Source organism: Lycorma delicatula, chromosome 3 (assembly GCF_047948215.1).
Source record: "Lycorma delicatula isolate Av1 chromosome 3, ASM4794821v1, whole genome shotgun sequence".
In the NCBI taxonomy this organism is placed as follows: Eukaryota; Metazoa; Arthropoda; class Insecta; order Hemiptera; family Fulgoridae; genus Lycorma; species Lycorma delicatula.
The window spans coordinates 159,160,645-159,188,409 of record NC_134457.1 but is presented as its reverse complement, the minus strand read 5'-3'; the positions used below and the strand labels follow the sequence as shown (position 1 = coordinate 159,188,409).

The 27,765-nt window shown below is 32.8% G+C and overlaps 1 protein-coding gene across 1 annotated transcript in view; it reads right to left on the bottom strand.

Annotated features, from left to right (window-relative positions):
- LOC142321237 (tachykinin-like peptides receptor 86C) overlaps window positions 1-27,765 on the bottom strand; it is a 392,020-nt gene that overhangs the window by 172,761 nt on the left and 191,494 nt on the right. Inside the window, exons 2-3 of the mRNA XM_075359233.1 lie at window positions 26,570-26,681; window positions 6,164-6,265 (exon numbers count right to left, since the gene is read on the bottom strand). Of these exons, the coding sequence (XP_075215348.1) occupies window positions 6,164-6,265; window positions 26,570-26,681 (214 nt within the window). The remainder of the gene's footprint in view (window positions 1-6,163; window positions 6,266-26,569; window positions 26,682-27,765) is intronic.

Below are 27,765 nucleotides of genomic sequence, written 5' to 3'. Positions count from 1 at the left end.
TACTAAATTCCCTCGGCCGTCCTGCGTTGGGCGAGGAATTTTAGGAAGCCAGCCATAATCATACACTCACTGCGAGTCCTCTAGTTGACTCGCAGATCCAAGAAGGAGTTTACTCTCTGAAGTTCCCTACCAACTCTGGTACGCTCAGCTTCGTACCGCGGACATGGTCCACCTTATCATCGATCCTACATTCCGGAAACAAGCCGGAGTCAACCAACTTAAACCTAGCCAAACTGTCCCTAAAGACACCATGTCCCGAAAGAAATTGAGTAGTGTACCGATTACGCTGAGCTCGTAAAAGAATGTCCCTATAACTCTGAAATTGCAAAAGATGAGCTCAGATGGGCGCAGCGTACAACATTATGGCCTCACAGACACCTTTATAAAGAATACGCATGGTGCGGTAATTCAACCCCCAATCGGGATGGATAACTCTTCAAACGCCGAAGAAAGCATCAATAGCCTTCTTTGCCACAAACTGGAGGTGCTCGGAGAAGCCTCTCATCAAGGATAACACCCAGATATTACTGAACGGTGACGTACCTAATTGAAAGGCCGTCCATCACAACCCGCTGATGGCGGGTTGCGGCTAGCCAGCCCTTCATAAACATCATAGTGGTTTTCTCCACACTGAAAACCATCTTATGCTGAAGACTCCACAACCTTAGCACCCTCCATGCTTGTGTCGCTCTGAGCTCGATCTCGGCACGCGAATTGCTCTCGACTAGCAGCAGCCATCTGATGCCCCCAGTAAGTTATCCTCCATGATTTACTGAGGAGGATCGGAAGATTCTATCTCTGAAGCTTCAGACACCCTGGAAACAGAGGTGGAAGCCGTCAGGAGGATGGGGAAAAGAAAGAGAAAATGATGACCTAGGGGTAAACTTTGGCGATAGATGGTATAATTGTAGTTTAAGTTTTTTACCAATCTACACTAAGGATGAATTTTTAAAAATTGTGAGATTATTACACCGACTTTGGCGATATGACAAAATGTTTTTAGAAATGGATCATGTTTTTAGCTGGCAAGGGCTTCCTCTATACACCCTTGTCATCTTGTGTTTCTTTTTTGGGGTTTTAATATCCTAAAATACCTTAGTTTATCATTCAGTCTATTTCTGGATGGTCTGTCTGACAAGACCAGTCTTCTGACTAGGTCGCTAGTTATTTTATCAGGGAAGGAAATAATAATCTTTTTTTATATTTTTTTGTTGAGAAAAGTACTAAATGATTGACATTTAATATCGAGTTCCGTTTTTAGGGTAAGGTTGTAATTGTAGAGTTAAAATGTTAGTTGTTTAATTACTTACAATAATAATTGTTAAACACACATAAGTATCAACATAAATCAATTACTCCTTTTAACCTCTTAAGTAGAAAAAAAGTTTTGAAAATGGGCATGAAAATCAATATCCTTTTCTATGATATAGCGTTTTACATCAGATTGTCGACAGAGAGAAGTAGAATTCTCTGAAAATCTTGTGTATGTAAATATTTTTGTGGCGCTATAATTTCAAAACGACTGTACCCATATTATTCATGAATGGCGTAACAAATTATATGTCGGTCTAAAAGGTGACAGCATGAAAAGTAAATTTAAAAAAATTAAATTGAACGTTAAAAAAATGTATAACTTGACCGTTAAGTGCCAGATTCTAAGGCGTACATTAGTGTAAGAAAACGCAGAAGAAATGCGTTTACGTTGTTTAACTTAATTCAATCTACAATTTAGGTATTATATTTTAATCTTTATTACACAACATTAAATGTTCATAATTTCTATGAAAGAGATCTTCTCGAAGTTACAAAAACTTGTTCTTGAGCTCATGCCTGACGAAGTGGCAGTTGTGATGCAAGTACAAGGATCGTTCATTAATTAAAGAGACTTATGATTGTAGAAAAATTATTATTTATTCAATAATAATGTAAATACCCCTACTTTTCAACATAATCTCCCGTTATATTTAGGCAATTTTTCCAACTTTTTGTAAGCTTTCTTATTCCTGTAGTAAAGAATTGTCTTTGGTGTGTGAACCATTCTTGTACCACATTCATCGTTGCCGAATTTGGTGCCACGAAAAACACTTTCAGAAGACTAAACAAAAAAAAATTTAATGGTAACCAAATTCTCCGTAACCAATTTTTCAGCGGTATGAGGACGGACGCTAATATAGTTATTAAGAGTTTCACTTTATTATCTAGTATGTCTACTACCCACTGTTTATACGTTTTTCTTCCAAGTGATCATAAAAAATTAGTCCCGAAACATTGTTAGCGTTACTTTACCGGTTAACGCGTAGGTCTTGAATTTTTTCTTTAGGTAGTTTCTATTCCTCTTCTCTTCTTTCTTCTCCATTACAGGGATTAGGTTGTGTAGACCTTTTCGCTACCCATTGTTTCCTGGGTCTCCCAAGTCTCTTTTTCTCCACAGGTTGATAAGCTATGTTGGTATCCTCTCTCGCGTCGTCTACTCGAGTCGTAACACCACATATATCTATTTTATTTTTTATTCTATCGTATAAAGATTTTATTGAAAGCTCTCTTCGTATAGCCTCATTCCTGATCCTATCCCTCCCTATGCAACAATATACACTATGCAAAAACCTAATCTCTACCGCTTGAATTTTGCTATCCAGCTTATGGTGTGTATTCACATTTTATTACCGTATAATAGAGTGGGGACGGCTGTGGTGAAATACATTTAATACGTGTATCTTTGCGTTTTATTTTTCAGTTACCTGTTTATGTTCCAACATATTTGCTGAAATTCACTAAGGTTTTCAAATCCATCATCATCGAACTCCTGTGTCACATCACTGCTCAGATATTTAAAATGCTCACCTGCTCAATCACCATCTTTGTACTCATTCGACACTTCCTTTTAAAGGACATAGTTTTAATTTTCATCGGTGATATCCTTAAATTATATTGCTTTCCAATCTTTTCCAAATAAATACCGCTTTCTTCAATTTGTCTTCACTTTCCTGTATCATAACTCTATCACCAGAATACTTTAAAGGGTTTATCCAAGTGTTGGCTGAGTGCTGTATACCAGAGACAACCCACAATTTTCATGTACATAACATGTTGTCAACATATATATTAAATAACCTTGGCGATATATAACAACCCGGTCGAACACCCTTCCTTATTTATTGGGATGCCTCCGTTAGGACACCATCCACGTCAACCACAATCAATATCTTCTCTACAGACCTTTCAGGACTTGAAATAAGTGTGCTGAGAATCCTCTTGGTTAAAGGACATCACATAGGATGGAGCGCTTAACATAATCAAATGCTTTAATGAAATCAATGAATGTTACGTTGGTTTCTCAAGATTGTAATCTCTTCTCTTGGATATTATTTACTTTAAAGTAAAAATTGCATCCGAACGTAATCTGCCCTTCCGAAAGCCCATCTGTTGTTTCAGCATTAATGAATCCGCTTTGTTCCTCAATCTATTATTAATATTTTACTATGAAATTCACTTGAGATATATAGCAAACTAACGTCTCTGTAATTATCTGTAACTGTTTTTGTGCCTCTGAAGTCTTCCGATTTCAAGGCCTTCTTTCAAGGCTTCAGGCATGTTTCATTCCACACACATATACTTAAATTCCGCCTCAATATATTGAATCTAAGTTTCAGGATAACTTATAAAATTTAAAATAACAGTACTTTCCACTAAAATCTTTTGTATAAATTCGGAACAAATCTGAATTCGGATGTCTGTGATTTTGAGGAATCTGTTTTGAAACCCATCTTCAACTTGTTTTGCGGTAATTCAGTCAAAGAATACAGTTCAGATTATGGAATGGGCAGTGACAATACTTACCCTATAAATTTCAGCAATGTAATACATTTTTATGCATTTGTTCTTGCCAAAAAGATCATTAATGCGGTTTTCAAGCGAAGCTACCAATCGGTCTTCAATAAAAATTGGTGATAATACACCTATTTTTTTATTTTTTTTTATCGGTTACTTCATCTTAGTGCATGACTTGCTTTAAAATGAACCCAGCTCCAAGGGAAAATGAGAGGAAATTATTCACCCCAGCACTTCCTCTGCCATCTTTGTACGGATGATTTTGATCAACATCGTGGACACCACGTGCCACGCTTGGTCGTTTGGTCGAACGTCCCGTTTTGTGCAGCATAGTCCCCATGTTAAAGTAAGCACACCAAATTCTTTCGAGTACGATTTTCTTTGCTTGAAGAACCAAATATATTCGAACACCGTGTGTTCTGCGGTGTCCTTTCAGCAATAGTAACACGTAGAAAGTCTAAACGCCCGCGTGCAGTGGTATGTTTAAAACAGCCGTGATGGGGTCAGGAACTAAGGCAACTCGTACCCCAGTTGTCATTATTTTTCGTCCAGCCATTTCTGGATTTCCGAGATTAATATGTAGTTCCAATTACCCTGATATCATGACAACTGATACCATGGCGACACTTGTTCAATCTTGTTTAAACTGTTCAATCCCCTTATAGCAATCTGTATGGTTATAGACTTTTTGCTTCTGTTTTAACATCCAGAAGTTAATTTCTGCCGGTTTTGCACCTTCAGAATATAAAAATCTTGTCACAGCTCGTGTTCTTCCACAGTTTATTATTAAACCCTATATAAAATATCGGAGCCGATATTTTTTCAAAATTTGTTTTAATAATGTAAATACTCCTCGAACATCTGTTATTTTCCATATTATAAATGTTACTTTGAATGTCAGACAATTTTAGTTTAATTCTATTAAATAGTTATTCCGCTGTTGCCATTTGTTTCTTTTGATACATAAACAAAGTAACGGTTTATCGTACCTCACTTTCTGAAAACATTATTCATCAGCGATACAGCAGTATCTATTATTTGCTATCTAAAATGTATTTTGATTTATTGACTGAAATCTGTTATTGATCTGTACATTATTAATTTTGGACGAATATCTATTTAAAATTAAGCTGGTTGCTAGTGAATTAAGTTCGTAATTTATTCTATACAGTGTTTATTATCCATTTTTATACTTTAATTGATTTTGATTCTTATTTTAATTAAAAATTTCTTCTTGAAAAAGTAACAAAATTATTCATTTTGAAGGATGTTAAATTATTGCGTCAGATATTAAATGTGTAATGAAGAATCCATAGAAGGACCATATCTGTATACCGTTTAAAGGAACAAAGCTACAGAATTGCGGTTCCTCAAGCTTTTACGTATCTACGAGTATAGTTAAAAAGATTTTTAGAAAAAATAAAAAAAAAGTTTGGAAATTTGCCTTGACGAACGTTTAAATACTCCAGGGAAAGGGATTAAAGTTTAGATTTTTCAGGTGTAATAAACAATTTTCCAAATTTAATTTAAACTTAAGAATGTTTTATGTTGTACTTGTACTACCGAGTAATTTTTAAAAAACTGTAAAAAGTACAAGACACAACTATAATTGGGCAGAAATAATTTCATGACATCTTTTGACAATTTTTAAACATTTCTTAAATGTATCGTATTATCAGAAATTTGGATATCCCGTAGTTCGAATTATGTGACGTCCAACATTCCTCACAGATCTACGAACGAGTCAGTTGTTATCTTGAACTAAATTTTTTGATTCAAGGCTATGATCTTTGCCCTGGCACTTTAATGTAAATTTCAATGTTTTTTACACTCTCTATTTTTATTTTCAATATTTACATTCTATTAAACAGATAAAAAAATTGTTTAGGTTAAATTATAATTTATGTAATGTATCTTATTTAAAAAATAATTATTTTTTGGCGGATAAATATTTTAAAAACATCAAAGTTAATTTCTCTTGGTTTAAAATTTAGTTTTATTTTTTTCATATTTTGTACACTGAAACTTGTTTTTTCATGTAACAGTTCATATAACAATGAAAAAAAAAAAAAACTGAAACGTGTCATTATTTCATAAAGAAAATTTTTTACATTTGTTAAATAATGTAATACACTCATCCTCTTTTTTAGATTCTGACATTTAGTCTTTAAAAAGATATAATGTCACAGTTGACACGAACAAAAAAAGAAAAACACATATACTATTAATCTTTGTGCTTTTATTTAACTGTTTATCTAAAAAAGAAAGGAAAGGTAACATATACTATTTCTTTAACCAATGAAAAATAATATAAAATTTATTTATACTTATTTACCTGTCGCATGATATTCCTGTCAGAGTAAATACACTAGCTGCAACAGTAACATTTGCAACGAAGTTATTGATGGTGCAGTATGATCTTCCGAATTGCCAATCACTGTAACAAATATAATGAGAAAAATTAGGCGTTATATCTTATTACCAGTTAAATTTTTTTCTATGGTATTTCCTTAAAGGATTTTTTTTGGGGGTTTTCTGGGTGAAAAGAAAACTATGATAAAGTATACAGATAATTGAAATATTAATTTTTTTTAAAATTCTGAGTAAAATTTCAAGAATTATATTTTTATTGGTATTGCATGAAAAGCGTATGGTATTATTGGTTTTGTACATATGTCTCCTGAACACTGTATTGAGAAAAGTGGTGACCTTGTTGATTGGTCAACATGATTCCTTGATCTCAACCCCGTATGGGGAATTTTGTAGAGGCGTATTGAGTAAAATTGCATGGTATGGATCAATTCCCCGCAGTAATACCCACTTTCTCTTTTTTCTGTTAGCCTCTGGGACTACCGTAAGGTAATCACTTAAGAGAATGAATGAGGATGATATGTATGAATTTAAATCAAGTGTAGTCTTGTACAGTCTCAACGTCGACGATCTCTGAGATATGTGGTTAATTGAAACCCGACCACCGAAGAACACCGGTATCCACAATCTAGTATTCAAATCCGTATAAAATTAATTGCCTTTACTAGGATTTAAACCTTAGAACTCTCGATTTCGAAAATCAGCTGATTTGCGATGATGAGTTCAACTCTAGTCCAACCTGGTGGATTAACAATATCCAGTGCAACAACTATTCTGGATCTTCAGTTGTTGAAGAGAATTTAAGCAAACATGATTAAACGTTTTAGAAAGTTTGTTTAGACTGAGGGACGACATTTATAGCAGGGTCTGGGTTAATGAAATTAGCAGGTCATCAGTTTTGTTAGTTCTAGGTTTTACGTTCGTTCAGGATACACTATGACCAGATTTTCATTAAACTATATTGATGAAATTTCCCAGTATTTGAATATACCTTGAAATTTAACGTTTCCTGCAATGATGAAGCTAATCATTATTACCATTTTTACTAAATTATTATATTATCATTTTGAAATTAACAGTTTCAACTGTATATCTCAGTTAAACCACCTCAGATTGACAGTTTTTTTAATTATCTTTAAAAGAAAATTACTTTTTTCTATTTCTGACCAACTTTGAAAAAATAATTAAAGCATTTCTATAAAAATTTCTTATTTAGTTGATAAAATATCTTTATTTGGATAAATTAAATAGATAAAATGACTTTAATGCATTTATTGAAAACAGTAAATAACGACTTTCATGAGGCTGAAAAAATTTTGAAATGTTACCAAACGTATAACGCCATCAATAATTTCGATTGCGCGATTTTCATCACCCTCTACACCGTAAATTCTTTATCGCCCAAATATTTTGACGCGATAATCAGCATCGACCGTACCCGGAGAGTTCACATGCCGAGCGCTTCATACTTTTTTTGCGATATTGCAAAGCCGGTCACGATTATTTTTATTTCGCCCAACGTTTTAAAATCATATCGATTGTTGAAACCGGCACTTTGTTCGGTAGCATATTTACGAAAATCGACGAAATTATTCAGTTTCTAAATAGCTATATTTTGAAAACAAATAACCTAAACATATAAAAACAAAAATACGATCTTCATACTACGTTTGACCTTGTTTTATTACATTGCCGGTTAGCGGCGAATAGGCGACAACAGTATTGTATATTAACAAACAGTACGCGACTGTGTTTGGTTTAAAATTCTCTTTCTCTTCATCTCGATTTTTAAATCTGTTGTGCGTACTTTTATGGATTCATCTTGATACGAGCAATCGATTATGTACAAAGGATATTTGCTTTTGTAATCGGAAAATGTACACGGCGAATCTATATTTTTATAATATGATTTTTGAAAATTCAGGAACATCCTATACATGATTGTTTGGTTACTTCGTAAATTTTCGTTTGGATACTTATTTTCATTTATATGCACAGTGATGTTTTTCACGTTACAAGAATCAAATTCTGACATGTCCTTCATGACGTTATCTTTCCTATTGGTTTGAAAACCTACAATAACATAGCGTGGCTTATCTATTTGCGACATTGTCGACACATTCCACGTAAAGGAATTCGTTTGAGGAACCGCTGTTTTTTCGTGAAGTTGCCATTTTTTAAACGGCATAAGCATCTCTTTATTTGCATCTTTCAACTTGGCCAATTCCAATTCGTATTCGGGCGCTGCCTTGAGATACGGAATAACCCACACTATATCTGTTAATTCCAGTTTAGATTTATGATCCGCAACTGTAACGAATATTGCGTTTACGTCGCTATCAATACGTTTCAACAATAATTCCTGTTTAACATTTATGATAATAAAAAGACTTTCTTATAGTCTTCGGCGAAACCTAACAACATCGATAGCGGTATGCATAAGCTAAAATTACCGTCTTCATCTAGAGCGACTTTATTTTTTCCCCAACCTGCTATTTCAGCCGATGTAAGTTGAGAATCTGTCATTGACAGAGCATTTTTTATAACCGTCGTTACGCCTATATTTCTTATCGATGCTACTTCATGCTCGTTAATGCTATATTCTATCTCGCTGAATAAAATGGCAACATCTAAGTTAACTAGTTCTGATGTTGATTTTTTTCCGTCTGTTCCGACGAGTTTTCCATTAATAATCAGATAACTTTCGCCCGGAACGGTGTAAGTATTCGTTTGATTTATAGGGATTTTGATATCCTTTTCAATTTTATCCGCTAATGAATAATGATAGTGTAGCTGATTATATATGAGTTATTTATCTGAACGCGCCACTCTATTGACACTAAAATAATTCATCGCGGATTCTATATTATAAAAGTTAATTTTTTCTTTTCAATAATTTATTGGCGCTTTTAAGTTTCCCCTCAATGATTTCGAATCCGAGAGATTTCAATACCTCAACGTTTTCTTGCGTCAATTTGAAACGTTTATCATCAATTTCATCATCATCATCATCATCACTTTCAAATACCAGCGGGATGTCTATCTATAATAAAAAAAATAAAAATTCAATTACAATAGTTTATTTACATTGTCTCAATACTGACGACATGCTTACTCGTTCGCCGCGTAGATTTATTTAATAACCGATCATTTTCATCGGTCAACGATATAACTAAATCGTAAATTGCTCTCACGTCTACCGGTAGAAATTCAATATAAGGAAGATATTCTTCAATCATATTGCCAGGATCTACACTCAACAGAAACTCGTATAAAATACGATCTTGATTTCTAAAACTGTCCGAAATAATGTTACATTTCACGCATACTACATTCACGGGAGCGACATTTATTATTTGATCAGAAAGATGCGTCACATTCGGTCTGAGAATTCTCGCTCCGTAACCCAACAGACTGCCGATACTAGAACCTGTATCCGAAAAATCTATCCATACAGTGCTTTTAATTTCACACTGTAACTACTGGTGTTTGCTCGCAATGTGATGGTTTGATTAATTTTGTTCATTTCACTCTGTATATATTGACCGATATCTTCTATTTCATAACTACCCGTCGGTATTGTTATGTCATTTTTCTTTGTAAATTCATAATTATTATTTACATCCATTTCGATAACACAATTTATTATTTTTATTCTCTTCAACGTTTGGAATAGTGTTGGCGGTCATCAACCATTTGAGACCCAATTCGTGTTGACCTTTTGAAAGGTCGATCGGTGGAGAAAATGATTTTTTAATTATCGAACTGTTACCGTCAATCGATACTAGAAACGACATATCTATTTAGGGAAAATAAAAAAACAAAAACGTATAATTTATTCGGATAAAAATTCTAAACATAATCGGTCGCAAATCACATCATCATCCGTCTGGTGTCTGTCATCATTGTACGTTACGTTGGATTTTCTTAAATAATTCATCAGTTCTGGAGTTGGATGCGCATTGCCTATGCTATCAAAATAATCTACATTTTTGTCGATTTTCCGGAAACAAACCCAATGCGTACCGCGACTATTTGAAGTGTCTAAATTCACTATCAAGCATTCTTTTTTACTTATCTGTTTCGGTATAGCGTCCAACGTAAAAACACCGCGGAAGTGTGGAATTTTCAATTGTTTCGCGTACTCAATCAACTCGTGATCATATAAAGCGCGATTTGGTATTGAATCGATTATTATTTTTTTCTTTGAAGACGCTACCGCCTTTCTTCAATCTCAAACGCCCGCCAAATTTAGATTTAAGTTTCATCGCGTTAGTTACTGCGTAGGCGGCCGCTCTTTCAGTCAAACTGCTATCTGGTGCGAGTACACGTTGCCAAGCCCGTTCGGCAAGCGCTTTGTCGGCTTGAGATCTTGTTTTATTATCTGAATATTTTGAATAAGCTATACCGTGCAGTTTACACGCCTCATCTAATTTATTTTTGTCCCTGTCAGCGCGCTTCAACCTCTTACCCAAGTTCGTGCCCGGACCGCAATAATTGTAACCTGGAATATGAGCTTCAAACGGCAATAAATCTACGCCCTTATTGATTACTGACCCGATTATACCGCGTCCTCCTTTTTTCTTGGAAGTATTTTTCTTCTTCACCTTCATACCTCTATATATAAAAATATAATTTTTTGATTCAAATACATTATTCATCATGACGAACCAAATTTAGTTTTGCGTCATGGTGGAAAATTTTTTTTAATTGAAAATCGCTTTCATGGCTGTCTCTATCGCGTCATCTATATATCTATCAACTTTTCTTTTAAGCTGCATATTTTCATCATTTATAAATTGTAAAGTACGTTTAGCAAACTTTTCCATCGAAAAGATTGTTTGTGTATTCATCAAACATAATTTTGGCTTGTCGCAGATTCAACGCCTCCGCATCATCGATAGGATCAGACACGTTACACAATCTTTGATTTTTTATATATGCTAGAAGGAAACATCTATATCTACTAACAACCCCCCATTTCCATCTGTATGGTCTGAGTTAAGCCGTTAACGAACTCGACCGAGATTTCTGGGCGAGTTTTTTTTAAGGAACAATTTTAAAGTAATGGACGCAAAATTACACCAGTTATCGTAAGTTATAGTAAGGTCTAACAAAAAAATTAAAAGTTTTACATTTTAAATGCAATGGGTAACCTGCGAGATGGATTTAAATTTAAAACAATCTAAAAAAAAATAATCTTTGTTACTACAGATTATTGGTAAAGAAATGGGAAAAACATTTTTATAGCAGTTTGAAGGCCTATTGTTGTACAAAATATAGATGCAGAAACTCCCATTAACTTCTTTTCTGAAGGAAGATATAGCTAAAAAAAGAACACTTTATAGTCATTTTTTGAGGCGGTGGTGAATATTAAATAAAGGTTTTTTTTTTAAATTTGTGGTCTTCAAATAAAACTTCTAAAGTGCCCCAGTACAGATCTGAAATTTTATTTTAGCCAAAAAATCCCCACACTCCATCCCTTTCCAGTTTTTGAAAAAAAATTAAAATTCTTTTCCCTCGCCGGAAGGTAGTACCTGTCTGCCAGGCTTGAAGAAAATCGGTTAACAGAATCCAGAGTTTCAAGGCATAAAATACAGACCAATATACATGCGCACAAACGTCAGTCTGACAAATCTAGATTTTTGGAACTTGGGAACATTGGAAAAATTTTTTTCCCATATTATTGAGTTTATTTAAGTCTATTTTTTTTTTTTTGTTAAGCTTATGTTTTAAAAGTTTCCTTAAGGCACAAAACTGAAAAAAGACTAATTTTTTATTTTTTTTGTTGATCGATACATATACTTTCCCGTTGTAACTATTGTTGTTATAGCAGCATATATCGCTAGGGCCTGGAAACAAAATGCCTAGGATTAAAAAATTCTATACATTATATAAAATATAAATCTAATAATGCGCATCAAAATGATTTATTTTGTTCTTTTTTAGATATACCATATATTTTTTTAATACAAAGAAATCTGTAAATCTTTTGTATGTATATTAAATTGCGTTAAATAATTTACAAAAAAATTTGTTGGTTTTATACCGTGATTTGAAAAGAACTTTACAACTTAAAAGACACATAAAAATTTATTGAGATAACTTACAGATTCGGTTAAGGTCTCACTTCATATAAAAACACATCAAATTTTGAACTAACATTCTCTTTGCTGCGATATTATGGCTTCCATTTGTAACGCGACTTTCATCCCACCTGAAGTCAATTTCATTAGATTGTAGCCGGGCGTTACCTCTGCAGCCGTGGCGTTAATTTGAAGTCTTAGCTTGACAAGATCAGCTGGTAAAGGTAGTATACATAAACCCAATCTTTAATAAAACCCTAACATTTAGTGGAGTCATCAAATCCAGGGAGCGAGGTGGCCATGCAATTTTTTGATCTTCACGACCAATCCACCGAATCAACTATCAAGAAAATCTCGAACTTCTTGGCAGTAATCAGGTAATGCCCCGTCTTGCTGATATCAGTGGCGTCCATCTTAGTCATCATCGACTAACTGAGGAATTAGAAAATTTTGAAGCATGTCCAGATAAACGATACCATTTACGGTTGTCTTCTGGAAGTAAAACTTTTTGTTAGTATAACTTTTGTCTAAGTATACTTTTTGTTCGCTTAGGGAACAGAAAACAGCCTTAGTAGGGCTGTCACGAATGTGCTGCAAAGTTTCATGAGGGTTTTTCTACCCCATCTTCGGCAGTTTTGGGTGTTCACCTTGCCACTGATGTGAAACGTTGACTGATAAAATTACTGACTAAAAATTAATTATCTAAAATGTATTGTTGTTTGCAATTTATCTATCATTTCCACACAAAACTGCAGCCGAACATTTTTCGTCATCTGTATTGTGTTAAACCATGGTCAGTTTGTAAGGCTTTATGTGCAATCGTTTACTTAATACGCTCCAGACAGTCGTTTGTGGAATACTAGTCTCACGTGATGCACGTCGAGTTGATTTCTTCGGAATACGTGCAAAGCTTTCTCCGAGTTGTTCCACAGCAGCTTCAGGGACTTGTGGGCGTCCTGGTGATCTTGTATGTTTAACAGGACAACCTATCTCAACGAAGGTTTGTTACCAATAGTAAATTGGCAATCTTTTATGTTTAACAGAACAACCTGTCTCAACAACGGTTTAGTGAAAAGAGCATTGCGTGCCTACTAGGAGGCTTCCTACCGTACTCTACGAAAATTACGTTGAACTGCAGTTGCTGACTGCAAATCGTGAATCCAAACCGCACAGCGAGCACGTTCCGCACCAATAAATGTATCCATTTTCAACAACGCTGGTGATAGCTGTAGTGAACGAATTCGGTACTAATGAACTACGCCAGTCAAAAACTGATGTGTTTTGCTTGCTATGAAATTAGATCTCAACCAAATCTGTAATTTATCTCAATAAATTTTTATATACTTTTCAAATTGTGAAGTCCTTTTTGAATTTCCCGGCGTATTAATTAAAATTATGTGATAAAACGAAAAATCAGTATCTTTAACGTAACTCCAGTTATTTTTTTTTAATTTATTCGTTTTTATGATGGGTTCTGCAATAATATTAACATACTGAATAACAATAGAAATAGTTACGTAGATACATGATGCATGATTAATTTAGACTTACCGTAGAACTTTAATATTGCTTTTAATTCAAAATAATGGATGAAAGGGTTCACTATGAGTATCTGTAGTAAATAGAGATTTAAAATTACATTTAAAAAAATGTGTATTGTGTGTATATTTGATAAACAAACAAAAAAAATTTTACATAGGATGTCTTTTCCGGTTTAGGTTTGATAAATGGAACAAATTAATAAGCGAAAGTTTACTTGATCTCACTCCATTAATAACGTTCGTCTATATTTTGATTGTTTAGAGGATTTTTTTTAAGCAAATAATTTAAGGAAATAGAAAGAGAATTAATTAAGGAAATATACTTTCTTTTTGATACTTATATTTCTTTTATTAAGTTATCGCAAATATATGTTAACAATTTTATTGATAAAATATAATTAATTTAAAATGTTTATTTCATAAAATAGAAACAACGTTAAAGATTTATTGAGATCAGAAGCTCAATATTATAATTTCTTAGAAACAAACCGACAGGTCTTTTAATTTATTAATTTATGTTTCAATAAAAGACCGATATCTTTTTAAGGAAAACACAAAAAACCTGTATTATCAGGTAATTTTTTTATAATTTTTATTTAAAGTGAATAGAAAAAAAGTGTTATTAAAAAATAAAACCTCAAGAATTTGATTTTAGATTATCTTTTCAAAGTTTATTAAACTACAAGGATTTAGTTAAAATTAAAATCATAATAAATATAAATAAATTAAGAATATATTTTATAACTGCCCAAATTGAGTATTAAAATGTAAATTTTTTTTAATGTTCAAATTTGTCGGGCTTTGAACGACGTTGAATTATTCAGTAAACAAATCAAACGAATCCACCACAGCCATTGTTTAGATAATATTTTTTCACAAAATCCTGTTGAAAAACATCCACGTTTTACGATTTGATAAATACAAATGAAATACAAACAAGTACAATTCGGTATTAGAAAAAGTTTTGAGTAAATAATAATAGTCTGAACTAATTTATTCTATTGTTATCTCGGAGTTATATGCAAGGAAGTGGAAAATTGAGCCGTGATTTTTCACTCGCACATCCTGAAAGATTTTGTTTACTTTTGGGGAATAATGACAATTTAAGCATTGTTTTACTGAGATTAAAAGTAAATATTTTATAAATGTGTATTTATTTATTAAAAGGAAATAATAATAATAATAATAATAAGTAAATAAACATTGTTATAATTTAAAAGCATTTTATAATTCAAATTAAATATTTATTTTCATAACTAAAATTATATTATTTTTAATAATTGTTCAAAAATTAATTAATTTATTTTAATGTAAGAGAAAATTTCAAATTGACTTTTTTAGCAAATCTGTATAATTTCTAACTATACAGCATTTGAAGAATTCTATTTTTGAATATAATAGTAGATTCTAAATAATGGGTAATAAAGAGTGTCCCAAATGAGCTGATAATTTAAATTTACCGCCATTTTTTCGTTTTAAAACTGTAGTAGAGATTTTTATATGCTGTTATCAGTAAACATTGAGGTTAAATTATAGAAAAGTACACTCTTGAACAACGCTTAGAAATTGTAATAACTATAAAACGAATTGATAACGAGCTGTCGAAAAAAAAATCATCTTTAGCCAAGAGACACATTTTCTTCTTACCGGCTTTGTCAGTAAATAAAATTGTCGATTTTGGAGATCAGAAAATCCAAAAAATACTGAAGAACTTTTTGGAAGAATGCATTCTTAACGGGTCAAAGTTTTATGAGGTTTTTGGGCTGGGGTACTAATTGGATCTTACTTCTTCGAAAATGAAAATGGAGACGCCGTTATTGTCAATGAAGTTCGATATCATGTGATGATTTCAAAATTTTTATGGCTTAAAGTTAATTATACGAATATGGAAGACAAGAGATAAAATGCGGTTTCAACAAGACGCTGCAACATGCCGCACTGCCAAGAAAACGATGCAGTTTTTGCAAGGAAAATTTAATAGTTGTGTTATCTCGCACGGAGGTGATATGAATTGACATTCAAGATCATGTGACTTGACCCGGTTAAACTTTTTTTTCTTTGAGATTATCTTAATGATAAAGTATACATCAATGAAACACGAACAGTTCAGAACCTCAAAGAAGAAATTTGAATCATATCTATCAAAATGTTTTGAATTTTGTCAAAAGGATGAACATATGCTCCCAAGACCAAATTTTTGATTTGCTCATTTGTCAGAGCAAATGAAAAAAAAACAAAAAAAAATAAACATGTTTTTTATATTACATAAACTCCATTTCACTCCTTACTAAAAAAGCAAAAATATTATCACTTATCAAATAACAAGTATTTCATTAAAAAAATTAAAATGTCAGCTCATTTTTGAACACTCTTTACGTGAAGATAGTATTACTTAATTTCTAGGCTTCATTCCATTCCTCCCTTTATCAACTTTTATCAGCCATTATCATACATGAAAACCTAAAATGCCTAATACAAGGTTCTTTTTATATCAGGCGATTTCTATCATTTTTCCAACTTTACGAATAAGAATTGTGGAATAAAAAATAAATATTTAAAACACGATAGTAAAAAAATATTATTTATTAATTGTATGTCATAAAGGTAAAGGTGCTGAAAAATTTATACCTGATCTTTCTTCAGGATGCATGATAAATATACGGGCCGTATCATCAACTTTAAGTTTGGGGCCAAACGTATAAATATTGTTATTCATTTATTACTTTCTTGTTCGAAAAAAGTAAGTATTGTGATCGCGAAAAATTTCGGTTTCCAGATTTCAACGGAAATATCCATTTTGACTAGTTTCGGCATGACGTATTTACGAATCTCGCATAACTCAAAAATGATTAGCCGTAGGATATTGAAATTTTGGATTTAGTACTGTTAACCCACCGGGTTGGTCTAGTGGTGAACGCGTCTTCCTAAATCAGCTGATTTGGAAGTCGAGAGTTCCAGCGTTCAAGTCCTAGTAAAGCCAGTTATTTTTACACGGATTTGAATACTAGATCGTGGATACCAGGGTTCTTTGGTGGTTGGGTTTTCAATTAACCACACATCTCAGGTATGGTCGAACTGAGAATGTACAAGACTACACTTCATTTACACTCATACATATCATCCTCATTCATCCTCTGAAGAATTATCTAAACGGTAGTTAACGGAGGCTAAACAGGAAAAAGAAAAAGGATTTATTACTGTTGTAAACTCTAGTTGTGCACCTCCCTTTTTGATTGCAATCGACTGAACCAAAAGTGTCCAAAAAAGCCCAAAATCCAAAAAAAATTGGATTTTGGACTTTTTTCTAAACTGCAGTAATAAGCCCTCATTGACAGATTTTCAGTAATATATCACAACTGTATTTGTTCCAGAATTATAGCCAAATAAAACTTTAATTAATGAAATATTTGGATCATACTGGGGAAGACACATCCGTTCGAATCGGACATAATCTCCTTCTTTTTTTTTCTTTTTTTTAATTTTTAAAAAATTTAAATATATTGATTTATTAATAATTATTAACCCGTGATTATAAAAAAAATGCAATAAATAATTATTCAATAATAAGAATAAAAAAAAAAAAATATGAAAAAAATTCAGACGTTATTAGTGAAATTAAGTTTTGTGTACTTTTAAAAGTGTGTATATGTAATTTAATAGGGATTATTACATACGTGTGTATGTAATAGATTTGGTGAAACATCTGATTATTTAATATTAATTGAAAATTGTAATTTAGAATCGTATTATTTTTGGATTTTCTAGTTTAATTTTATTTAATTATCCTGAAATTTCTGTTTAATTTTATCTACATTAAAGTTATCTACAGAGTGACTGAAAATTAGACCCTCACAAGAAGAATGTATGACATTGGGGCATACCATACATGCCCGATCTTTAATAAATTGCAAAAAATTCTTATCCTTTAGTGCATTACTCCTCTGAGATTGTCGGATAATAGTTTCCGTAAGTCGGAGTTGATAATCATTTTGTTTATTTGTTTTTTGTTGTCAATCATTTAATCGCTGTTTGGTTTGATATAATTCTTCTGATCTTAATTTGTGTACACGTTCTCTAGTTTCCAAATTTTGTCTCTCTTTATATTTATCATCCTCTCCTAATCTTTTTATTCTTTCGTTGGTCTTAACGTTTTCTTCCTCTTTATATTTATCATCTCTTAATCTTTTTATTCTTTCTTTTGTTAACATCTTTCACATTTATCGTCTTCTTTTAATGTTTTTATTCTTTCTTTAGTTTTAACATTTTTTCTTCTTTATATTTATCATCTTCTCTTAAATTGTTTATTCTTCCCTTGTTCTTAAAATTTTCTTCCCCTTCATAATCATCTTCTTGACGTTTTTTTGAGATATATTTCTTCATGTTATCTATTTCATTTTTGATTATTCACCAAATAATCCAATAATAAAAACTGAATATTTTACCCTGTAAGATCGAAATTAACATTTGTAATCAGTATACAGCGTTCACTAAAGGAATAGTTTATTATAATTTTTTTTATTCGAAACAACAGAAATCTGAAACTTTAATATTTAATTAATTAAATATATATTGAATTATGTTTCTGAATTTTATTCTTTATCATAGTAACTGATGTGGATCTGTTTAAAATGTATAAATTAAATGTACATTGAAACTTTAAAATTATAAAATGGTGAGTAGGGTAGTTTTAAAGAGGGGTTAAGGTCTGCAGAGCTGTACGACTGATCTAGATGTCACCACAATAAATTAACTAATAAATCTTTATTGTGATCGTTACGTAAAAATACATTATATAGATCACGTTAATATAAGATAAATTATAAATATTGAACAAATTGTAAGATAAAAAAATAGATGAGTTAAGTTCCTACTAAAAAGTAACATTATCATATAATGTATCGAAACAATGTATTACAACATAAAACAAAATAAGATAAATTAAATTGCAATATAAATTTAAAAAAAATAAAAATTATAAAAGTTATTATAATGTAATATTATTATACTCATAATACACGAATACTAGCTGCGGAGGGCGTGCCATAGGCACGCCTCTGCAGCTAGGTCTTCCCGGCGAGTTGCCCTGGCGGGCGGCGTCTCGGAATGGGATTATTAGGTGTCCAAAATTGATTACTTCTTGTATAAAAATATTTTTTTTTGAAAATTTATATAATGAAAGTTAAATTAGAAATGTAACTCTAGAAATTGTTACTAACGAATCAGGATTTTCCGCTAGTGATCGGTACACTCCGGTGCCTACTTTTTGGTTATAGTTCATTATTTTATGAAGAAAATTAATCACATAAATAAAAATCTGATGTAGACACCATATGACTTCCTTGTACCCCTATTAAGTTACACAGATACATTCTTAGCTGCACTTCATTTAAACTTATTTCATTTAAAAGTGATATACGATCCTTCTTTAATAAAGTGGACAGTTACACAATTGCTAAAATATTAGTTATTAGCTTCAAATATTTATACAATTATTAATTCAAAAACCTTACCTGAGATATTAGGATAGAGTAAAAGTCCTTTTAGCACTCTTTAAATAAATGTGTGTTTTTACATGAAAATGTGTGAATCACATAAAAATTCATCAACGGAATAGTCTTTTGAGCTGCTATTGTAAAATTTTCCATTAGATAATTCATTAATGAACAATAAAAAAAAGAAGGAAATAACAATTGCGACGATGAATTCTTTTAAAATACTAGCAGGAATATTATCAATACGCACAGAATATTTACTTTATATTTAAAGTACAAATTTTTACTTCCTGGGTATCAACGGAAATAAAGATACCGATTCATCAGTAAAGTTATTCAAGGTTAAAATTAAGAAGGCGTTGTTTGAAATAACCAATATTATTCTTGTTGGAAATATTGGTAAAGGAATTATTAAATTCTTCAGCTACCTAAATTGGGAACTGAGATAATGGATATGAAGTCTTTTGTTGTTTGTTTTGACGAAGTTGAATTATCTTTTTTATTTTTAAATCCGCTTTCAATTTTCATAACTAAAAATACGATTTTAGATTTATTGTTTGAATTAAATATTAAATTATCATTATATAGATTCCTTTTCACTGATAAAGACATTTCACGGAGATTTCATAATGTAGAGCTAAATTTTATATATCCTTTAGCAATCCATGGATTTTTCTTTTTATGTTTAAATCATTTTTTTTTTTTACTGAAGGGTAAACTAGAAAGAAAGCCTTTTGAATTTCTTAAGAAGGCTAAATTTTTAGTTAATTTTATTACTTTTCCAATTTGTTTTTGTCAACATGGTTTTATTTTTCTAATTAAATCCTTATTGATCCCCCTCTTGAAAGAATAAAAGTAGTACCATATTTATTCGAGTATCCCCCGCCCACGAATAAGCCTCACACCTCGATTTCCGAAAATCTAAAAAAAATCTAGTATATACCGGTATTTTAAAAAGTACAACAGATATGATAAAAAAATACGTAAACACGAAAATATTCAGAAAGTAAAGCATTTAATTCGTTCATTTAAATTACAATATTAATATTACATTAATAATTAATTACCGTAAGTACTAGTTTAGTTCAGAATCAGTAGGTTAGTAAAATGAAAAGGAAGTATCATGTTGAAAAGCATCATTTCAATACACTTTTTAATATGGGATTTTATTTTTAATTAATCACAGTCACTGTCAACGTCTGTAGAAGAGTTACCGGTGGTCTCCACGTCGCTCTGCCAAAGGTGATCACTTCACTACCATCAAGTTCATTAGATATTACGCATTTTTTTTAATTTTCCTTACTCATTCCGTGGAAATACCTTCCGAAAGCACCTTTTATCCAAACACAAATCTGGTTAAAATCTGGGCGTTTGATTCTTCCTGTAGGCGTGAGAAAGAAATTTCCACCTGGAGTTATTACTTGGTCTGTCATACCCTTTTTAAAATGACTTTCACTTAATCAGTCGTATGCCTCCGATAACTATCCATTACTAGCATACCGGTTTTTTTTTTATTAAGTAAATTTCCTGATCGATTTTGCCATACACACCTGACCCAGTCTAAAATTAATGTTTCGTCCATCCAACCTGATTTCTGGTTCTGATAATAACTCCATCTACCTGTACGGTAGGAAAGAGTTTTTCTTTTAAAAATAATGTACGGAGGTAATTTCGATCCATCAGAAGTAATGCAAAGCATAACACTACTCCTTTGTTTTTCATTACCACCAGTGCGAATCGTAACACTTTTTCACCTTTTTTGTTTACGGTTTTGTCAAATGGGATTTCAAAATAAACGTGGGTTTGATCAGCGTTTCCTATTTGAAAAAGGCAAATAGCCTTTATCTTTTCTAAGATTTATTATGTATTTGTGAAAATGTAATATTTATTGTTCATAAGCGTCTGGAAGTCGTTGAGAAATGGTCGTCTTTCGTCTTACTGACAAATCATTTCGTGCAAAAAATCGTGTTATATGCAAGTATTATTTAATAAATACAAAAATTATGGAAACTCAAACTGCCTAATAAATGCAAAAACTGCCTAATAAATGCAAAATAATAGCCGAGAAAATACAATGGAATATTTTCTTTGTTACCACTGATTAAAACCTTTACTAAAATTATTCACTTGATTACACGAATCAACTTTCTATTCATTTTCGAAGCAATTTTACTTGTCATTTGAAATAATTTATAATACAGTATAACGTTTGATGAATTTAAACATTTACTGAAAAAAGGCCATAGGTTGGGTTTCTGAATTTAACATTTATGAAAGATAAAGATTCTGTAGTGCCAATTCTGGGTAGTACTTCAACCTTTGACCTGTAAAAGAGGAGGATGTTCTACATCATTTATGTCAAAGAACGTATCTCTTTTTTCTGTTTAACAGATTCCTAGTAAATGTTGTTCTATATTTTCCTCTAACGCCTTAAAAAAAATAAAAGAAATTCTTTATCTCAAGTTATTATTTATTAATAACTCATTTTACTTTTTCATTTTTTCATTACAGCTAGAAGTCCTTGAGATTCTGGTTGGCTGGCAAATCAAAATATTTTGACCTGATAATTGAATCGAAGTGAGGTGGTGATAGTTCGTTCGCCACAAGAACTATTGGAACTATCTAGAAAATTGTTAATACAATTATCAATACACATTTTGTCATTAAATCTATTAGCAGTTTTAAAAAGAGTTTTGCGGTAGTTTATGTAAATAATTTCCAAAATAACCAGGAGATATATAAAGATAATTAATATAAATAATAATTATAGTAGTATTAATAACAATAATAATTAGATGATAAATAATATAAAGATAATTCTATATATTACGGTATTGACTTGTAACAGCATTTGAAATTAATTTCTTCCGTGAATATACGGCAATTTCAACTTTTTAAAAAAGTTGGTTCCCAGTTTTATGGAATGTTCTATAAAAAAAACTTCAGCAAGCTTGATATTACCGAGCTCAGAAATGGCTTCTTTATTGGTGGTCTGCTATGACTGTGAAAAACATGTAAAATCTGCTGAATCGTTGGAAAGGAATATTTCCTTATATTTTTCATACTTGAATTTATTTAAACTCCAGAAAGTCCTTCGTATTAGACAGAGAATTGTTATTTTTTGTTTTGGAGGCGTGCTTTCGTTTACAAAAAAAATAGTATGAATTTATGAAATAACCTGTAACCATATGTGTTTTCAGAAAAGTACAGATATATATATATATATATTGAAGATAAAATTATGTATAAATCTTGATACAATTCAAAACAACTTGGTAGTGTATATATTACTATTAAATCTTCAATGCATTGAACGTTATCTACTGTAGACATGCGTTCATTTTTAATTTACATACATTGCTGTAAAATATTTGCACATGCAAACATACATCACAAACACAAGACGACTCATCTTTCTCGTTTTTATGAACTATTAGTACGTACCGTTTTGCCAAACCAACAGTTAAACTGAGTTTTTAAAAACTGAACTTGATTATATGAATTTGAAATAACCAATATAAAAATTCACTCGCGACAAATAGAGCCACAAAAGAAAAAAATATCTGAAGACTTACGTATTTTTTATGTTATTCATTATTTTTTTTTTTTCGGCAACTATAGGCTTACACCCAATTAAATATTGCCAAACGCTGTTTTTTTCTTTATAATAGATAATGAATTTTAATGAAAGAAGGGAGAAAAATGGAAATAATTGAAATTTTTACCGTATTGTTTGTTTCTTTTTTTTTGGGGATGGGCTATTGTTATATGTTACAATTTATTTTTAAAAAAATTGTCGGAATTGAAGAAAATTACGCTTCACCTTTGTATTTACTTGTACAATAAAATAGTTATACAGATACGCACGAATTCCTGCACTTACTTTCCTTCTACTTATGTGACGCGACTTTCCTCTTTATACTAGACATCTCGATTTCCGAGGGGAGAAGATCCCGCCTCGTAGCCTGTCCGGTCGCTACACCATCCCCTCCGTTCATAGCCAGTAGTGGCTTTACCGGAGGACATCTTCTCTCCCTCAAAGTGATCACATACCACAGCGTTCAGTTCAGGCCCCGCTGAGATGCCCCGAGGGACATCTGCATCGGTAAATTCACCCCGAGATAGTTTTCAGGTTTATGCCTTCAGAAGAAGACAACGGACATCTGCAGCTACCACGTCGCCCTCAGGAACTAAGCTAGAAAGCTAACTGCGGATAGAAGACCCCACGCCTAGTTCTAACCATTTAATGAGCCAATATCATTGAATGTCTCGGATTCGAGGCAATAACTAACCACAAAACAACTTTTCCACTAAAAGTGTTAATCGCAACAAAACTTAGACCTAGTTCCCTTACAGAACCCCGCTAACATTAAACTCATCATGAATGCAAAGTTTAACGGACTCCGGTCCGGACTACCGGGGAGAGGAGAATAAACGCCTACTTCCACTCAGCTCCATCGCGGAGTCCCGCGTGACATTCACCTTCGTCCATTAACCGCCGTCGAAACGCCACTGCATGCCACCTAAGCGGCACGCAGCCACGTCCCGCCAACAGTGTCGTATGCTCATAAAAATGCCTCCGTCGAAGCGCGACCGCACCCCCCGGGAAAAGGAATTCCATGCCCCTTGGCAGCGGCCGCAACTCCGCCGACGGCTTATCAAATCAAATTGACACCTCTTAAACTAACCGTGGCTCGTTGCCGAAGCGGCTACTTCGGTCAATCAACTGCCCAGGCGGAACCTAGCCACCCGGGTTCCTACTCTACTAAATCCCTTCAGCCGCCCTGCACTGGGCGAGAAATTTTAGGAAGCCAGCCACTATCGTCCACTCACTGCGAGTCCTCCAGTTGACTCGCAGATCCAAAAAGGAGTGTACTCTCTCAAGTTCCCTACCAACTTTGGAACGCTCAGCTTAATATACATCTGTCTATACATCTCAAATGTATGTTCTATACATCTGTCCGCTACCGCGGACAGATGTATAGAACATGGTACACTGTATCATCGACCCTACATTCCGGACACAAGCCGGAATCAACCAACCTAAACCTCGCTAGAATGTCCCTAAAGGTACCATGTCCCGACAGAAATTGAGTAGTATACCGATTGGGGGAAACCCAACTAATAGCACGCAATTCCCTAACATTTGGAAAAATACCATGCGTATATCGACCAGTAGAAGATGCAACCCACGTAGCTTGCCAAGAGTCAAAACCTTGGTCTTCAATTTCCCGCATACCCCCTGAAGTAAGAAGGCCTTCCTTCTTAGAAATATACCGCTGGCTACGATCTGTAGCCAAAATATCTACTGGCCTCATGCCAGCGATCACAGTAACTGCTTCTCGCGAAACAGCCCTGTAACAACAGCTAACAACAGAAAACGCTGGGCTCGTAACAGAATGTCCCTATAACTGTGAAATTGCAAACGATGAGCCCAGACGGGCGTAGCGTAAACGTGACTTCACAGACACCTTTGTAAAGAATACGCATGGTACGGTAATTCAACCTCCAATCAGGATGGATCACTCTACGGACGCCGAAGAAGTCATCTATAGCCTTCTTCGCCACAAACTGGAGGTGCTCCTTGAAGAGAAGCCTCTCATCAAGGATAACACCCAGATACTTCTGAACGGGGAAATACCTAATTGGAAGGCCTTCCATCACAACCCGCGGATGGCGGGTTGCGGCTAGCCGGCCCTTCAAAAACATCATAGTGGTTTTCTCCGCGCTGAAAACCATCTTATGCTGAAGACTCCACAACCGCAATACCCTACATGCTTGTGTCGCTCTGAGCTCGATCACGGCACGCGAATTGCCCTCGACCAGCAGCAGCCCATCGTCGGCATAAGCCACGATGCGACAGCCGCTAGGCATCCGCAATCGCATGAGAGAGTCGAACTCAACGACCCAAACGAGTGGACCTAAAACACTACCCTGTGGACATCCTTTAGATGTCTTTCCTACCTCAGAACTGCCGTCACGAAGAACGACAGTTCTATCGCTGAAGTAGCTTGAAAGAGTTCAAATCTCGTCTCGCGTGCAACCACGCTTCTGCAACTGCAACAAGGCTGAGGGCCACCACAAGTTATTAAACGCCCCGGATTTGTCCAAAAAGAAACCGAGTACATACTTGCATTCGCTGCCTGACGCCAAATTCATAACCCTAAGTATCGCGTCCTCCGTGCCCTTACCAGTACAGAACCCATACTGATCGTCCATCAGCATGTGGTTAGAAGTTAACCTACAATTGATGCGGAGGTACAGGTCCTTCTCGAAAACCTTACCTACTACGGGCAAGACTCTTTATACTTGACAGCTTTTATCTTAGAATTTTTCTATTTAGCCTCCGGAAACACCGTAAGGTGGATGATATGTATGAATGTAAATGTAGTGTAGTCTTTTACAGTCTCATATTGACCATTCCTGAGATGTGTGGTTAATTGAAACCCAACCACCAAAGAACACCGGTATCATTTAATATTCAAACCCGTACAAAAGTACGGATAGGATTTGAACCTTAGAACTCTCGACTTCGAATCAGCTGATTTGCGATGTCGAGTTCTCCACTAGACCAACCTGGTAGGCTACTATACTATACTAGACAGCCGAGATTTACCAACAGTTTTAATGGAAATTCTTTATCCGTAAAACATTTTTTGATTTAAGTGACTGAAATTACACTTACTGTATGAAATATATATTCTCGTACATATTGGGACATTGCCATTAAAACAAATAGTCAAATGTTTTACTGCAAAAATTGGCGCATGAAGATTTTCATAGGTGCAAGAAACATTCTTTTCCACTGGAAGCTAGTATAATTTTTTTTTGTTTTGTTTAATCACTATTCTGTTGATACCGGGCGTAAGAAATTGTTTTAAGAATATTTAAATCGTAGTTCAATCTCTTTTCTTAAATATTCTTTAATATTATTTTTTTAACATTATCTCTTAATAAGATAGTGGAACGTATATCACTACCGGGAAAATATGAAAAATTGGACAATTTGGTTTTATTGAATTTTACAACCTTTTCGCAAAAAAAAAACAAAAACAAATAGGATATTAAATTTTCCATACAACGGTCTGTAAAAAACCATACGTCGAAAGTAAAGTTTTTCTTTCGTGATCAATATAAAACTCTTTATACGAGTATCTGTCTTATCACTTTTTCAAGTGAATAACTAAACTGGTTTTTGTAAAGTTATACATTATTCAAGCAACAGCAATATTTATATTACAAATTTACTTACTTGTTTATCATATAAATAAAATTGAATATGCAATTGAAGACGGACATCAATAGATCAGCAAGACTGAGATTAACGAGAAAGTAATTTGTCACTGTCCTCATTCGTCTGTGAGCTAAAATCAATCAGAAAACAATACAGAATTTATTTAGCGATGAAATACATTAAAAAAAAAAAAAAAAAAAATTATATTTTCCTAATAAGTTAACATTCACTAAATTCTACAAATACTGTTATCATTTATAGAGTATTATTTGATTGTATGATTTTTTTGTGATGATGAAGTATACTGATTCAAGAATTAGGATTTCGTAAATGTATTTGAACTTGATTTAAATTTTACGTACAAAGATACAAAAAGGAAGTTAACCGTAACGACTACTTTGATCCATTAGCTTTTTTTAAGGAAAAGGATCTAAAGGAAACATGAAAAGAAATCTGTAGCAAAATAAAACGAGTTCGACAGTTACTTATTAAATTATTTTATTTTTGTAAAAAAATAATGGAAGATTAGAAGTACTTCTAATCTTCCATTACATACATATTTTTTTTTTTACCGAAAATAAAAAATATAAGAGAATTAATTAAATGAGGTGGAGTAGAAAATAAATGAATTTTATGATCAATTAGTATAGCATAATTCTGTTTAAAATATTAATAATTAGTATTAATTGAATTTTAAAGAGCTACTGTTTAATGGTAAGGAAGACCACGTTTTTACAAAATCTCTAATAAAACATTTTATAATACTTTATATAATATTATAATTTTTGCCAACTAGACGCTATTCTCAGAAGTTACTGAAAAATAAGAATTATTTCTTAAAAATCTTACATTTGAGATTGAGTTAGTGAAAAACGATTTACATGATTGCATAAAATGTAAAATATTTATTACCGAATACAATTTTACATTTTTGAATATATTTTAAAAACCTGCAGACATTTTCAAGAAATTAAGTTTTTTTTTCAATTTAGGGCAGTTTGTATTATTGGCTGCTGTTTTAGAAAGACTAGTAATGTGTTAGGGATTTCAGTTTGTTGCAAAATCATGCTCTTGTTACAACATCCAATTCAAGAATTTTGTTCAGATCAGCCTAAAAGAACTTACTTAACGAGCTGATCATCTACATATTCAAGTATAGTATGGGGTTTTGTTAAAATAATCAAAGAAGGTCCCAGATCTCCTTAAATTACTTT